General features: G+C 36.9%; 1 protein-coding gene across 3 annotated transcripts in view; it reads right to left on the bottom strand.

Annotated features, from left to right (window-relative positions):
- Window positions 1–16,171, bottom strand: part of FAM193A (family with sequence similarity 193 member A) — a 76,848-nt gene that overhangs the window by 32,271 nt on the left and 28,406 nt on the right. For all 3 annotated transcript variants that reach the window (XM_030270591.4, XM_012573655.5, XM_012573656.5), the window contains exons 2-7: window positions 13,071–13,136; window positions 10,162–10,407; window positions 7,751–7,917; window positions 7,335–7,502; window positions 5,053–5,287; window positions 1,742–1,866 (exon numbers count right to left, since the gene is read on the bottom strand). In XM_030270591.4, coding sequence (XP_030126451.4) covers window positions 1,742–1,866; window positions 5,053–5,287; window positions 7,335–7,502; window positions 7,751–7,917; window positions 10,162–10,407; window positions 13,071–13,136 — 1,007 coding nt within the window. The remainder of the gene's footprint in view (window positions 1–1,741; window positions 1,867–5,052; window positions 5,288–7,334; window positions 7,503–7,750; window positions 7,918–10,161; window positions 10,408–13,070; window positions 13,137–16,171) is intronic.

The raw sequence follows: 16,171 nt of genomic DNA, 5'->3' as shown, positions 1-16,171 counted from the left end.
AAGGATGAACATCCAAAATCTAAGTGAAGCTGAGATGTCAAAATGCCATTTCACACTTCTCTTCAGAAAGAGAAAATAATGAGGCCAATGTTCTTTGTAATGAAACTCTTGCATTACTTTCTCTACTGAACATAAGTGATTCTCTATTCACCAAATATCCAGAGGACTAGGCTGATCCCTGCTTCTCCATGTAAAGCTTCTGTGATGGAACATTTCTCCACTAATTTCCAACGGAAGGCAGAAACATATCCTTCCCAGAGAAATCTAATTCTGTCACTTCAAGACACAGAGAACTCAACAATAAAGTCCTGAGAGACCATGAACACAAACAAAATCTGTGTTTATCAAAGAAAAACAAGACATACACTATATAACCTAGAATTGGGAAGCTTGTGCTGAACCATTCCTGTCAAAAAATGAATCATGACAACCAACTAGGCAAAACCATAAGTTCAAAAGTATTTCTCATAAACTACCTAGAAAACACAAATGCACTGGAAAAGAAAGTCCCGCAGGAAGAGATTCTGATTTCATCATATTTGGAAGCTTTGAAGGTGGCTGTCACCACAGTGACAGCAGAAACACAACTTATGACGAGTTGTGTTTCAAGTTGTGATCAAGCACAGGAAATGACAAATGTTTTTGTTAAGAAATAACCATAAAGTTCACTAAGATCATTCTCAGCTCTGCAGATAAAGGCAATGTAAATATTTTTATATGGTCAGGATTGCTGGAGTAAAGAGATAGAGAGAGGCCTTATCAAAAAGCATGGACATGATGAAGGTTAGTCACAGAAGAAGCCACAGATCACTGGAAAAATACACAATCAACATGCTGTTGAACACAGCAACAAAATCAGCTGTTGGGACAGGGGGAGAAAGGCTTTCACTATCAACCCAGGTTAATCTAAACAAATAGGGTAACTTATGAGGGGCCTTAGACTTCTTGCTGAGCCTGGCAACAATTCAACTTTTTTGTCTCTTCTTTTTTCCTTTCTAGCATCTACTAGCAAAACGAGGATTCGAAAAAAAATTTTGACTCACTGTGCAGAAGATCTCTTGTTAACAGAATTAGTCAAACTGCTCTTGTACCATGGAAAATTACCCAAGACAATACCTTTCAAACACATGTACACAGATCAAAAACGTGTCTTCATCACAAACAACACTGAGAGGTCAACATGAATTACCCAGACTGCATCTATGTTACTTAGGGTAAAGAAAATTCCTATTAATACATCTTCCCTAGAAAACCCAAACACTTTGGCAGCACACAAATTACAAGCAGAGCAACCCTTCTAAGAAAAGATACAATTTAATGCCTCAGGAGCTTTAAAACCGTGAGATCTACAAGCATACAGCGAGAGGGTTTCTTCAGTGAAAAGATGCTTTAAACTCCAAATTCAGTTCTGTGCACTCTGGGAAGTAGAAGGTAAAGAGGCTTTAATTTGTAGAGCTGCAGAAACAGCAGCAATGCCTGATAACAGTACTTTTCAGTCATAGCATCAGTATTTACACAGGATGCTGTCATTTTACTGAGTAACCTACAACTAAGCAAACTAGGGTTGTAATTCTTCTGACAAGCAATTTGTGACAGTAGCCTGCTCAATCAACAACATTCTTTTCAAAAGAGATCCACAAAGATTTTTACCAGTTCAAGTATAGCAGCATATTTTTTTTTAATGCTGTGGTTGCAAACATGGGTTTTCATCTCTTCTTGAACAACAAAAATTAAACCTTACCTTAGCTGTGACACCAGGGTTGGCAAGCTATTCTGCAGGAGTGGCTCAGAAAATACCAAATTTTGAAACAGATGCTTGTTGTGCAATTCCCAAGTCACCTGAAATTTCTTCAAATGTTCATTTTCCTATAATGATAAAACAACAAGAAATAAACCAGGGTTAAGGAAAAAAACCAAAATTCTGTACAAGACAAGAAGTTTTTTAAAGGTCTAATCTCCAACCTACAGACTGTATTAACCAGTTCAGATCTTATGATGTTTTAAAACCCAAACCCTCAGAATTGAAGTAATTTTAAAGACTTAAATAACCACAGGATCATTCCTTCCAAATTGTCATGCATTTAAGAAAAAAAAAATTAATTTGAAAGTATCAGTCTACATTATTCTAAGTTCCCATTCATTTCTGCACCAAAAGATGTATTTTATGATCTGAACCTGTAATTCTCAGGTTTTCTTGTCAACTGCCTATTTATGATTATTTTTCAGTTTTTTGAACTTATCTAGTATAAGACACATATACAATGTCAACCTATAATCTTTATTCAAAACTGACATAAAATCAAATTACCAGCTCTCCTCAACTACAGCTTAAAGAATGAAGTTTTCTAAACAGACGAGACCAACAGCTTACTTCTCTGGTAAGCAGAACATTTTTGTATTTGAGGCTATTTTAACACATAATTGTATGTAATTTCAAGAGCTAAACCTTAAAACTATTATCATTAAAACACAAGAATTCAAAACACGTACAATATACTTTTCAAGGCAGCAAGTTTTCCTACATATAGCCAGCAGTGTGCAGGCTTTCTATACCAGGACTCAACTACACAGCAGAATTAAATGCAAGCATTCTGGCTCTCAGATCTGCAAGTGGGTCTTAAGTACTATAACCTCAAGCACCCAGAAACACCATTATACTCTGGAATTTTCAAGTTTTGTTAATAACAGTGAGTTAAAAAATAAACCAACCAAACATATTTATATCAGACCTGAAGCAAGACTATCGGTATTTAGAAAAACCAATTAAGTTCAAAGTATTATTATTAAGAAGGGCGGGTGGTGGGATTTTTTGAGTTGCACAAGGCATGAGTACTTTTTCATTTTGAATATTATGTCTTCAAAATATTTTAAATTACTATAAAAATGCTAATAATGTTTCAAGGTTCACTGAGGTTGATTTCTTAAGGAATTTCCATATTATGCTGTGAACAAAACAACCAACACTTATCTCCAAACTCTTCTGTACCAGTTTGCATAGATTATGGTATTTCTCACAAAGAAATATCAGGAAAGTTTTCTTCTCTGGTCTGTGTACTGGAGGGTCCTTCTGCACAAAATTTCCAAATTGCTGTTAGTATAATCTGTCATTGCCTGCATTGGTGGGGCACAGAGCTTTAGTTCCTGCCATTGAAGTCAGATGGATTCCTTTGACAAGAAGGACAACTATTCATAATTTCATAGAGAAATCCGTTTCTCACAGGTGGAGCTTCAAGGCATTATATACCTTACTACAATACACTACATGCAAAGCTTTCATCCTTAAAAGAAAGGCAGTACTGAGTTTAGAAATTTTGGCTGCCTGTTACGTATTTTAGCTGAAAAGATTCCTTCTTCCATAGTGTACTGGTATCTTGAGAGGAAACATCCATGCACACTGAAAAAGCTAGTGACCCTATTACCTGTACTGCAAGCTGTGACACACTACTCCATTTAATAAAAAGTTTATTTAATAAATCTAAGAAATGTATGACAAAAGACAGTATCTGACATTCTCACATTTCAGTTCCTCAAGGTCACAGTTTAGTAGAAAGATGTTTTCAGTACTGACTGGGCTGCAGGAGGAAAAAAGAAAAATCTGGCATATTTTGTGTTTTCTTATGCTTCATTCTTTAAAAGAGGAGAATAATTTTATTTTAATTTTGTCAGGAAAGGGGTTGGCTAGGGAGTTCAAGCATCTTCTGTTTTCTCATGGCTATTATTTCAATCTCCCATACCTACTAGTTTTCATAACTACTAGTTCACAGTAATTGCCAGGAAAAAGGTATGCAATTGTTATTTTCTGATCAGTTGTGTAATTCTGGCATTAATGGGCTCATTACTGGCAGACCCCCTTTGGGAAAGCTGAGGTGCACTGCAAACCATTTGCTTTACAGCTGAGTAAACTGGAACACAAACCAACCTCAAGAGCAACTCTCTCTCAAGCACCTTGTTAAGAGACTTAGTGACTGTTAAAAGCAGCCAATAAACAGGAGATAGCAGTGACCTCACATCTGTATCTAAGCAAATACAGAGCATAGACAACAAAAAAAACCCCCATAAGACATGCTCAAGTTTCTTAGAAGAAATCTTCCTGCTTTGCCAATTTAATTTTATTGACAACCCAACTTCAGTAATGAAACTCTGCTTCCTCTCCACTTTATATCCTTACCTGGGGCCATCATAGTGTCTGTCCCATCTGTTTTTTCCTCTCTTTACCCATCCAGATAGTCACTTTTACCAAACTGGGAATTAAATTCAAATTCCCCATTTTTGCCACCTTTTCTTTTTCTACTTGCACAAAACTTACACAAGAAAAGGGATGGGCAGGATGATGACATTAACAAAGGATGCACAAGAAAGGATTAATAACAAACCAGGACTAATAACCTTCTAAGACCTTAAACAAATAGAATTATAGAATTTGTTCATGGTATTACTCACCCGATGGACACTTCCTCAAGAAGAAATTTTTAAGGCTACTGCCTATTTTATACCCAAAAATGTAATCCCATTCTAACATCACAATCAGTTGTCAAAAAAAAAAGCATTTAAGGTAGAACTTTAGAAATAATAAATTACATGGCAGATTAAGTCTGAGGCAACACAATCTCTTCAAGTAGCCATCCTAGATAGTGAAGGAAAAGTTGAACATGGAAACATTTTAAGTTCGTGCTACACACAGAAGTTGGTGCCACTTAATCATGGTTGTGAAGACACCATTAAAGATTACCAGAGAAGCGTTCTCCACATTAGGATTTGCCGTATTTTGTACATCTGCTTAAAGATTTGTTTCAAAATGCCACAAACAACATCCCACCTTTTTCTTTGTGAACGAAAAAAAAAAAAAAAAATTATCAAGCCGCTGTAAGAGATGCCTACTTTAGACTTCTGAATATTTAACTGCATTTTCACAATCTCCCTGTCTCCAAGGTCAAACAAAACAAATAACTTTACAATTTACCACCACAGAAAACACCTGAAAGAGCCCAGAAATAACTCTGTCAGCATCAGCCCTGGCAAGCAGGAGCACAAAGGCTGTTTTTTCAGTCTTACCAGAGTAACTAGGAAGGCGCTGATTGTACAGGCTGCCTGACAGAGTGCACTGTACTCTTCAAGTAGGAGTGAGATGAACTGCTGTGCCTGGGGTGGCCCTTCTGTCGCTAACGTCGATGCAACCTTGGATCCCAGGGACAGGTGTCTGAGCAGACGAACCTTCATTTCCAGCACATATTCCCTAGCTTGCTGCTCCAACCGCTGGTAAAGCTGGTATGGATCTCTTTCACAAAGCCTTGATTTTTAGAATATTTGTGACAGGGGAAAAAAAAAAAATCATGTAACCAACAGTTTTCATTTTCCTTGAAGTATTTCCCAGTTACCATTATGCTCATAAAAAATAACCTCAGTGGCTCAGGTTTAGAGAACAACTTTAAACCTCAGAAAGCACAGTCCAGTCCCCTACTTCTACACATATGGGACTGAACTCCTGTGTACCTTAAGGAGTAGGATGCCTGCACACCTGAGGAGTAAAATTACTTAGGATTTAAAATTTCACTTCAATGTGTGAGCTCAAAATCTTAACTCCTTGCATCCAACCCTGCAGGCACCCAGACTCTTCACATAAGCTTCTTCAATTTCTCCATGTTGTTCTTAACATGTGACAAATTAGTGCCTACAGAAGAAAACTAAACATGATGGCTGCTTTGAACCACTTTAAATAATTCAATTTCACTCTAAATTTCTGTGCATGGAGTTTAAGCATGCACAGAAGGCTTTGGGTGTTTTACAGCACAGGGAGGTGGGAAGAAGAAATGAATGGGGTAAGTACTTAAGAGTTAGATGAATAGAAGTCTGCAGCTATCTAATCCATGCTTTTCCCTCACCATTTACAAAAGAGTCCTATCATACTGCCATCAAGTACTCCAACATACAATAGGAACATTACTTGGCACCACTACTTATTCCAACAAAGACAACCAGACACTCCATTTTTTGCCAGCTGTGTCTAACAAGACCCAAGCATGGAAGTGGGAATTTCTGCATTTTAAACAGAGTTACTCAGCCACAGCATGGTCTTCTGCATACTACCTATATGGAAGATTTTCTTTTAAAGCATTCAATACCTACATTGACTAGCTTTGTAAAAAAATTCTGCATGATATTAGCACTACAGACTGGACACACTGGTGTCTGGCCAAACCGTGTCCTTTTATTTCACACTTTATAGACCATAAGGAACTCAAGTGAAAAATAATCTAACTGGCATTTAAGGTTTCGTTCTTTGAAATCCTGTTTCTGTCTTTGTATTTTAATAATCTCTCTCTCAAAAGTGAAAAACAGTTCTGAGTAATGAAAGCTCCTGTGTACAAAAGAAAGTTACACAGTATTATATTCTGATTTCCAAAATTTTTCCATTAAGGAGATGCATAACATCAATAACCACTTAAGCTATGATTCAGTTTTAATTACCAACACACTATGCAACACTTAAACATCTTTGATTTCCAAGCCTATATTGCATGTTTTGATCACTTAAATAAACGAAGTGTGACTAACAGGGAGGGACACTATATTGCTCTGCTTGTACACAACTCATGATCCAAATCAAACAGTTTTTATATAAACAAAGTGCAATATGCTTATTTAATTATCTACTAAAGCCAGTTCAGGTGCACAGTCATATTAAGAGCGATGCTAGATGAATTTCCCTTTCAAATGTGTCTTTACCTCACCAGAATTTAGGTTCAACTAGAAATTGTACATAAGAACTACAGCTCAGGTCAGACTGCTCAGATCTCAGTATATTACGCACGTACGGAACCAAGGAGAACAAAAACTCCTTGACGACATGTGGAGTTAGAGAGAAATTGAAATGATCCTACTGGAGCCCTTTAAGATTTGCCACACTATTCTTAAAAGCAAAAAACCCACCACTGAGGATCTCATTATGCCCATTTTCACTTCAGCACCTACAAAAGCTACAAGTGTGACTTCTAAAATGACAATGAAATCGGCCTCATCTAGTGATCAATGTCCAATATAACTTTATTTTTATAAAATTTCTTCCAGGTATTATAATCACAGTAAGATGCAAACACTAACTACTACCACTAACTCAGGCTAGTTCCACAAGGTAAGATTTTCACATGAGGCAATTCAAACTTAACAGTGTCTTATGAATAAGGCCTTTTGAAGAATAACATTCTGGAACCCTTTCATAATTATGCATTTATATTCCCTATGCAAACAGCATATTAATTTCATAGCTTCCCATGCATTTAAACTAGTATTGAAAAATCCTGAATAAAATAGAATAAATATTCTTTGAAGTAATATACCTATCCACCAGCTCTTTCATTCCTTCTTTATCTGGTACCAACGACTGGTCTTGGTCATCTGCCAGAGGGGTCCCAGCTTGACGATAAATACACCGAACCATGTATCTGACTTCAGACCAGTAATTCTGTAGCTGCTGAGGTTCACGTTCAGACTCTGCTGAATTTTCTCTGCATTTGAAAACAAAAATAATTACCCTCTGTTTGTATGCATCACATAAGTGTATCAACTCCTACTATTCCAGAAAAAAAAAGGATATCTGAAAATGCCTAGAATAAAGTATGAAACTGGGAAAATACTGACATGCAGAAATTACTGTTTCAAGAGTTTAAGGACACACCTTAAACACAAACAAGCTACAACACTGCCAAAGTCTGACTACAACCACCCTGCTGCTGAGGTTGAGTTCAGTTCTTACCTGCGCTCATTACAGGCCTCACAGTTGCATGCTATGTCTGAAGGAGAGGAATTGCTAAGATCTGCAGCAGGCACTGTCTGTGCACCAACAGTTATTCTTCCTCCTCCTACAGATTCCTGCTGTGATCCACTGTTTCCAAGAGGCATGTGCAAAAGGAAATCTTGGCTCTGGAAAAAAAAAACAAACAACCCAAACAGTTTGTAATGTCTGAAATGTTATTAGGTAGACAAATATTAAAGTGGCAATTGTTAGTGCTGCATGTATTTTGGGAGAACACTCAATCAAGCACAAAAAATTAGTCTTTCAAAAGCCTAATAAATCAAGAAATGAACAGAGATAACCAATGATACAAACAAAGCTTCATTTCTAATGACCAAAGTACACTGGCTATAATTATCACCTTTATGTACTTCAGCATAAACAATGAACTAAGCTAAAGGAAGGCTTGCATCATCCATGCTTAATCATAAATCAGCACTGTCTCTTCAGTCTCCATGTAACAGCATGTTTGGCTTCTGGAGTTTAACAATCCCTTCTAGTAAAAATCAAAAATCTCCTTGTTTGTTACAGCCAGACATAGTACTTCATAGCAATGGATGTCAGAAAGCTGCTGCCATTGGAGATGGATGTGATCTCCTGTGCACAGTGCTGTTCAATTCCAGCACAGGACACAGACCACTCGCCCAACACTGCTGCTATTTCTGTCTGCAGTTTCCCTCCCTACTCTGTGCTCCAGCCCCAGCACATGCCATGCTTCTCTCCTGTGCCCCCCCAGGTCTGCCACCAGACCTCCCTTGCACCAGGCAGAGACTTCTCTCACATTGGTACTGTGACTGAAGGTGGTTTTTTTGTGCCCCAAATCCTGGATCAGGATGCAGAGATAGGCAAGAACAAACCTGCATGCAGTTGCTACCAAGCAAGCTAATGAGAGCAACAGCAACCTGAACATAGGAACATCTACAACAAGCCACCTGTATTCTGACTTGCATTCACTGATAACATTTTTTTTAGCTAATTTTGGCCTTTTTTTCCCAGCTGGCTTCTCTAATTTGACTAGCCACCTAATTCATATATTTGCCTTTTTAAGTCAAGCTTTCCTATCTTGGGAAATCTATTTGCAACTTGCTTTTAATAATTCCTCTTTAGAAAGAAAATGGGTCCCAAACTAAAAAAAATGAAGGTAAATTTTTATTTACACCTGCAGTACCTGTAACTCAAACCATGTAGGAAGCAAATCCTGCCCTTCCTTGCACATCTAGGATGTGCATTTTCTTTGCTAGTTCCTCAAACAGGGCTTAAATGTGTAAAAAAAGTTGACTCAACTGAACTGTAATATGCCTTGGTTTTGCTGTGCTTTGAACTCTCTAGGATGTATTTACCACCCTATCACAAGTATAATTCCCTTAGATGTAACCTCTTTTGATTGGTTTATTACCCTTGTTAACAGCAACATTATCTGTAAATACAAGTTGTATACAAGTGATACACTCTTACATTTTCCTCACAAAAAACATCCTTGACTATATTTTTAACACAAGCTTAACAACACCCTCTATACAATCTTTCTTCACAGTGATTTACTGAAATAAAAAATGTATGTGTCTATGGGTGTGTGCACAGTCTGTTAGCTCTCTGCAAGGAGGTGTCAGCTGGAATCTACAGTACTCCCAATTATCCCAAGTGTGTGACTTCACAGGTCACTCATGAAGACTTGGTTCTGCAGTATAACATCATTTGCTTCTAATGAGGTTTTGCTGGACCTGTCAACAAACTTTTAGTATCTTCCTGCAACACTAAGCACAGCTGTTATGTGAGGGTGAATTCACAACTTGAAATATTAGCACCACATATTAAATTGATACTTGTATTGCTACCAAGACTAGGAAACTATTACATTCATGCTATGCAAAGCTGTACTTCTTTATTAAAAAATACAGGAAAGAAAAGACAGCAAAACTCAGAAATTTGCAGGAAGGAATCAGTGCAAGTATAGTGACTCAAGAAGTCCACTGAAAGAACATGGAAAATTTGGATAGTTTACTTCACAGAGAGAAGACAACGCACTATGAGCAGACAGAATAGAAAAATATATAATGAGTAAGCTCATGTTAGTAAAAGTAGAATAAATTGTATTTAAGTACAGGGGATAAGGACAAAGCTTGTGATCCAATGAATTAAAAGCAAAAAGCTCAGTAAAATCAGGTCCAAACCTTGCTCTACTTAAAACTCGCCAACTCAGATCCAGAATGCCTCACTTTTGGAACAACTTCCCTATTCAGTTTAAATAAAGCCAACTCAATATCGCCCAAAATGCTTTTTAAGCATTTACAGCTCTGGTGGTTCCAAAGCACAAAGTGACATGCAGCCCATAATTAAGCATCTTCTCAGTTTACTGAGGTACTTGAACTTACCACAAGAGACTGCTCTATGGTAGCATGCCTCTCCTCCTTTTCAACTGTTCTTCGACAGTCTGGACACACCCACAGTGGAAGATGCAGCATATTGTTTGCTTTTGGAGATGTGGAAAGTGCTGTTTTGTTAGAATTTTTGATTCCGCTCTCTGAAAGCGAAGTATCTTTTCGTTCACTTCTACAAAGAAGACAATGCTCGCCAGTTGTATATGGTGCCCTTTGGCCCAAGCCAAAGGTAAATGGTGTCTACAAACAAAAGTTTTGATAGATAACTGGTTATTCACAGAATACATATCAGAAAGGATATTCTGATATTTGAAAGAAAAATGAAACCCCCAAAAACAACATGCATATTTTACTAGTCATTATAAAAGTGAATACTTGGAGTGTCCTAACAAACACAGTAGTCTCAATATCCATGAGGCAAACAGTTCTAACTATTAATACACTCCTGTTTAGAAAGAAATGTTTTCAAGGAGCATGGTCTACAGCCTTTCCCTCTAGAACACTTTGACCGAGATGTAATAATCTAGCAAGTAAAATTAAAAAGGGAGATTTACTTTTACTGTCACCATTTACAGATAAAAAAGAAAAATATCTCATCTTTGAAGCTCTGTGACACATCCTTTTATAATAGTACCTGAAACAAAGTCACTTTCAGCTAAGCCTATTACAAAATAAAAATTCAAATCAAACAAACTTGTTTCAACAAAACAAGTCAGTAGGATCCTAAAATCCACTATCAGCTATTGAATCAAGTAGACTTGGCAACTTAAAAGGACAGAGATACTCCAAAACCTGAATTCTTCTACAAGATGCTACTGAGCATGAAACATCAGCCATGCAATGCTGATTCTTCACCAAGCCTGATAGTCAAAAATAGGCAGCACAAGACAAAGAGAACCCAATTTTATGAGACATAAGAGATGACTGGAACAAAACATCATGTAACAGCAGAATCACAGATTTGCCCAATTTTATTACAAGTGCTAACTCTGCCTTAATTAACAACACCTTCTGTGTAAGCATCAAAATAGTTTAATTCTTTCTCAAAGAAAAAGCAAACTTTAAGTAATTCAAGCACTGATCTTGATACTGCTCCAACCTCAATACTAACAAAAAATATAGCTTTAAAGATATTGTAAGGCTGAACTGCACAGGTGAACAGTTCTTTAGGGCAAAGGACTAGTTCAAGCTAAACCACAATTCACTCTCTTCTTGACTTCACAGCAACAACAAATCAATTCTCTAGTGGTGACATCTAAAGAAAAACAGCAGAGCATTACCAACACTGATTTTTGTGTTCTTCACATTTGTAAAACTGACAGACTCAGCAATATGGAAAGGAAAACTAAGAATTGTAGACATAGAAACCCAAAAGACAGACTGATTTCATCTCCACAAATATCTTCCTATCTTTCAGAAGTTCATGAGAAATTTAACAGATTTATTAAGAACAGCTAACCTTCACTCACTGCTGCCACTTCTAGAATTTGCACCTAAGCACTAAGGCAGAAAAAAGAACACAATCTCTCCAGGAGTCTACTGTAGGTTTTTAGAAAACCTTCTCATGCAGGAAGACTCCCTCTGCCAGCTGAAAGCCAGGACTGACCAACTCCTTTAGAGGCTCTATAAGCACCAACAGATTTCCCAAGTTAGACACTCTGCTTGGCTGACCTCCACAGAACTGAAGATCTCATTCATGCCTAAAACCCCTGCATACAGAAGGCCATGGCTGCTTATCCTTTAGCCCTGAAAGTTTCCTTCTTAAAAAAAATTTGTTGAAGCCAGATTAAGTGAGTGCCCATCAAAATGATGAAATCTTAATAGCTACTTTGCAGACAAATCCTTATGAGTATCATTTGCAGGACATCTTTCAACAAGTAGGAAAAGAAGAGGACAAAAATGTAAAAGTTCAGAAGCTAAGACAACCTGACACTTACTCTTCTGCAACGGTAAAGGTCATGGCAAAGACACCTCAGCCACGCTGCAGGGACTTCTAGAAGTTAAGATGTGTGTGTGCAACTTCCTCAAAGCTGCACCACAATTACTAAAAAGCCATGGCAAACACAGCAGGAACAACAATCTTTGTTATGGCCAAACTCAGTGAAACCCTAACAATCTCCCCACTGGTGCCATATTTACGACAGAAGTGAATCTCAAAGCCCTTGGTTCCTAGAGCACAAGGCAAATCAAGAATCAAAACTGAAACTTTAACAAAATCTAGACTACAAGCATCTTTGATACCTGTTATGACTCCATCCTACTAAAATGAAGCTATAAATTGCAGTTTCTTGTTTATTTAAAGCATGATGAATGCAGTAACTATTCATGTGACCATTTCAACATGAGCAGTAAACTCTAGCTAGATTAGGAGAGCTTGAAATTAGGTCACATTTGTATGTCTCTTCAGTGTCATGAGAGCAAAGTGCACATTTTGTGAAAAGCAGATATTTTTCCACCAGTCAAGCTTCAAAAAATGTGGGATGCATCTCTGCAAGAAAACACCCAGGCTCACTTTGTCTCTGAAACATGTTCAGATATAACATTCATAAATGAAAGCTGGAAGTAGGACAAGTTGGAACAGAAATAACTGCATCTCTGCTATGTATTTAGATTTATTTCCAAGAATAACTTTATTACCATAAAACTGCATAATTTTTTTTAACATCTAGGTCCAATTTCAAGCATACTACAACAATAAAATTTTACTTTAAAAAAGATTCCACTGTTTTTTAAAGCTTTAAATAGGAGATAATCAAAAACTGACTTCAATTAGCAACATCCAAATCTCACACAGCATTCTTTGTGAAGAGTATAATTTAGTACCTTTAATACAGCTTAATATCGTCTCCCATTAGTCAATAATTCTGCTTTTATACATACCCACAAAATTTGACTGCACATACCTGAGAAACACCCGTGAATTCTGATCCAACAGAACTGTCTGTAAACTGTGTACCATTTAGTGAAACCTGGAGAAATAACAACATATTGGTTACAATAGCTGAGTTTATTGCTAAAAGAGCTTTATAAAAATTAAACAAAATCTTCCTCAGTATCTGAAGACTGATACAACAGCTTTCAAATGTGAATCATCTTTCAACTGCAGAGATGGAAATCTCCTTTTCTTTTGTAAAAAAGTTCTACAGAAGCAAAAGTTTGGATTTTCAACTTTTGCACTATGGCAACTCTGAGCTGAAAGAACTGCTATAGGAAAACAGAAAAGTCATAAGCAGAACTACATTTTTCCTTCAGTATTTGTTTGCATTTAGCTTTTGAACTTCTACTGTAAATCAAAACAATTAACAAAGACTCTTGCCTTTTGGAAGTTGAATACCATACTGCTTAGAAAATATGCAGTGTTAACCAGAAGAGTATTCCACAGCAAGGCTCCCAATGGCATTCAGCCACTCCACTGCAGCAGCTTCCCTCCTGCCCCAGGTTATAATTCATACAGAAACCTCTGAGATCTCTTCTACACAAGTGCTATAGAGAATACACCAGGCAGCAATGAAGTGCCTTTTACAAGCCCCAAGTGTTCTCCCACAGCACTATTTGAGGACACTAAATCAAGAGTAAAGTCAAGACAATGTATGAATTCAAGTCAGTGACAATGAAGAGCTCTAGATCATGCCAACTTGAGGAAAAGGCATTTCATTTTTAAAAAATGGGTAAGGAGAAATAAAGTCAGTCAATTATTTTAGTCTCTCCTTCTTGAGCACTGGTTGAGCTTTTGAATTTCAGGTATCAGTTATCTCATGTCTCTGTTCCACCTTTCACATGCTTTTTCCAAACTCTTCTTTGCCCTCCAGTTTCCCACCGATTGCTGTTGAATATTAGTGTTTCTAAGACTACTCTAAAGACCACAGTAAAACCAGTCTGTCTGACCAAGAACCCCCAGATCTTGTGTGTTGTACTGACAGAAAACATTTCTGCCCTGTGCCCAAAGCATAAACTCTAATTGGAGCTGTCCTCAGTGCAAAGGAGCATCCTTCAGTTTTATGCATCTCACAGCCCACCCAACTGTTCCTTTTAGAGACAGGGAGATTATTGCAAAGCCACTGCCTTCAGCTGAATTTTTCCAAAGGCAAAGTGGAAGATTGTCAAATCACTGATAGAGAAAATATCAATAAGAAATCACACAACTTCACTTCCATACACTATGCTATCTTTCCAGAGTAGATATTTAAGAAAAAAACCCTCATATGCAAGCCAAGCATCTCAGGTCTAAAATTATGGGAACAAAAATGCTTATGTAGAACAAGTTGCCTATTTTTATTCAGGCACTTTCCAAAAAGTGGAAGAAATAAGGGTTGTTTGATAAAAAGAAGTCTTCTTCATCAAGAAAATATATCCTCCAGTCTGGAGGTGCACTGGTTATTGGCATTCATACACATTCAAAAATAAAGAAACCAGTATGAAAGTTTAGAATGAAACAATTATCTGCAGCTAAAAACACTTTCTTGGAAAAAAATAATAAAACGAGAAATTTATCCAAAGACATTACTTATTCATTAAAGGAGTACATTTACCTTCTTTACATTCAAGACAGTGATAATGAGAAATACATGAGCCATCACATTGAAACATGCAGGCATTGAGTGACCAAGCTAAGGTACTCAGAAATGTTATGAAAGTAAAGACAAAAACAATGGGAGGTTTTGTTATCCACTAAATGTCACAGGAAGCCAAGACAAAATACTGAATATCAGCAATGACTGCTTCATGGAACGAGCTGTCAGAAAAGACATCTCTTGATCCTCAGCACTGTGCAGAATTTGCTTAAAATATTAGTGTAACCCTCCCCCAGAATTTAATAGTTACCTAAATATCTGCAGGAGGAACACCAAGGAATTTAAACAGAGGAATTAGACAAATAGGAAGAAACAAAGAAAATCATCAAAAACTAAGTGTCTATAGACAATGAGATTGTATGTGAGGCCTAGAGGAAACATAAAAATCACAAAAAAAGAAGGACTTAAGTGGGATGAATAATGACATGACAGGCAAGGAAGGAGATGGCTAAACAACATATTAGAGAAAATATTAGAAGAATCTTGTAAAAGTTATCCAAATGAGGTTGAAACAATAGCAAGCTAAAAACAGAAAAAAAAAAAAACGAGACAGTTTCAAATAATTTAGGGAAGAAAAAAAAAGTATAAAAACTACAATTCAATCCTTTCTTGAGGCCCATAAGATGCAAGGAGCCTGTCAGGACTGGTAAGGGTACAGCAAGTAAACAATTCGAAGCATTACGAAAAAAGCTTAAATAACCTAAAGTCAGGGCAAAACCACCAGAACAATTTTTTGCAAGTTCTTTAGGGAGGAACGTGAAGATATTCTCCCAGTGAAAGGCCTTTATGGAATATGCATTAGAGAATCTGTTTCAAAGCAAAGCACTTCTAGGGAAAAAAAGAAAAAGACAAAACCAGTACAGAGAAAATGGACAAGTGAAAAATTAGCAAACCACCAAGAGTGGATTACATTCAGCCAAGAGTCCTAAGGAAATTCAAGGACCTCAGAGTTGCACTAATAATTTCAGTATGTTAATGCTTGCTTTGTGCTTTGCTAGTACTAGAGGAGCAAATTATTTCTTTTATTATTTATTTATAAGCTTTCAAAAGACAAATTGCAGTTATCCAAAGTCTGTAACAAGAAAGTATCTTGAGATGACAAAGACAGCTAACAGCACTAAATTCTTCATGTAACTGACGAGACTGGAGAATGGCAGAAAGACCATCCAAGATCTAGTTACTGTGCCATATGTTGACAGATACAACTCTGTGTGCAGAAAATTCAAGTAGAAGTGACAAGCTAAATGCTGTCACTTCTGGATTATCCTTTTTTATTTCATTAAAAAAACCCTTATTTTTTCATTCCTGAGTATCCTTTTTAAATAATAATAATGATTTTAATGTTTTGTGTTTTAAAAAGCTATTTCGTGAAGGTAGATGCCATAAGGAAGGCTGACATGGATGATGAGGAACATCTCAATCTCCACAAGCAC

Source organism: Taeniopygia guttata, chromosome 4 (genome assembly GCF_048771995.1).
Source record: "Taeniopygia guttata chromosome 4, bTaeGut7.mat, whole genome shotgun sequence".
NCBI lineage: Eukaryota > Metazoa > Chordata > Aves > Passeriformes > Estrildidae > Taeniopygia > Taeniopygia guttata.
Note: the sequence above shows the minus strand (reverse complement) of the source record. Positions and strands in the feature narration are given on the sequence as shown.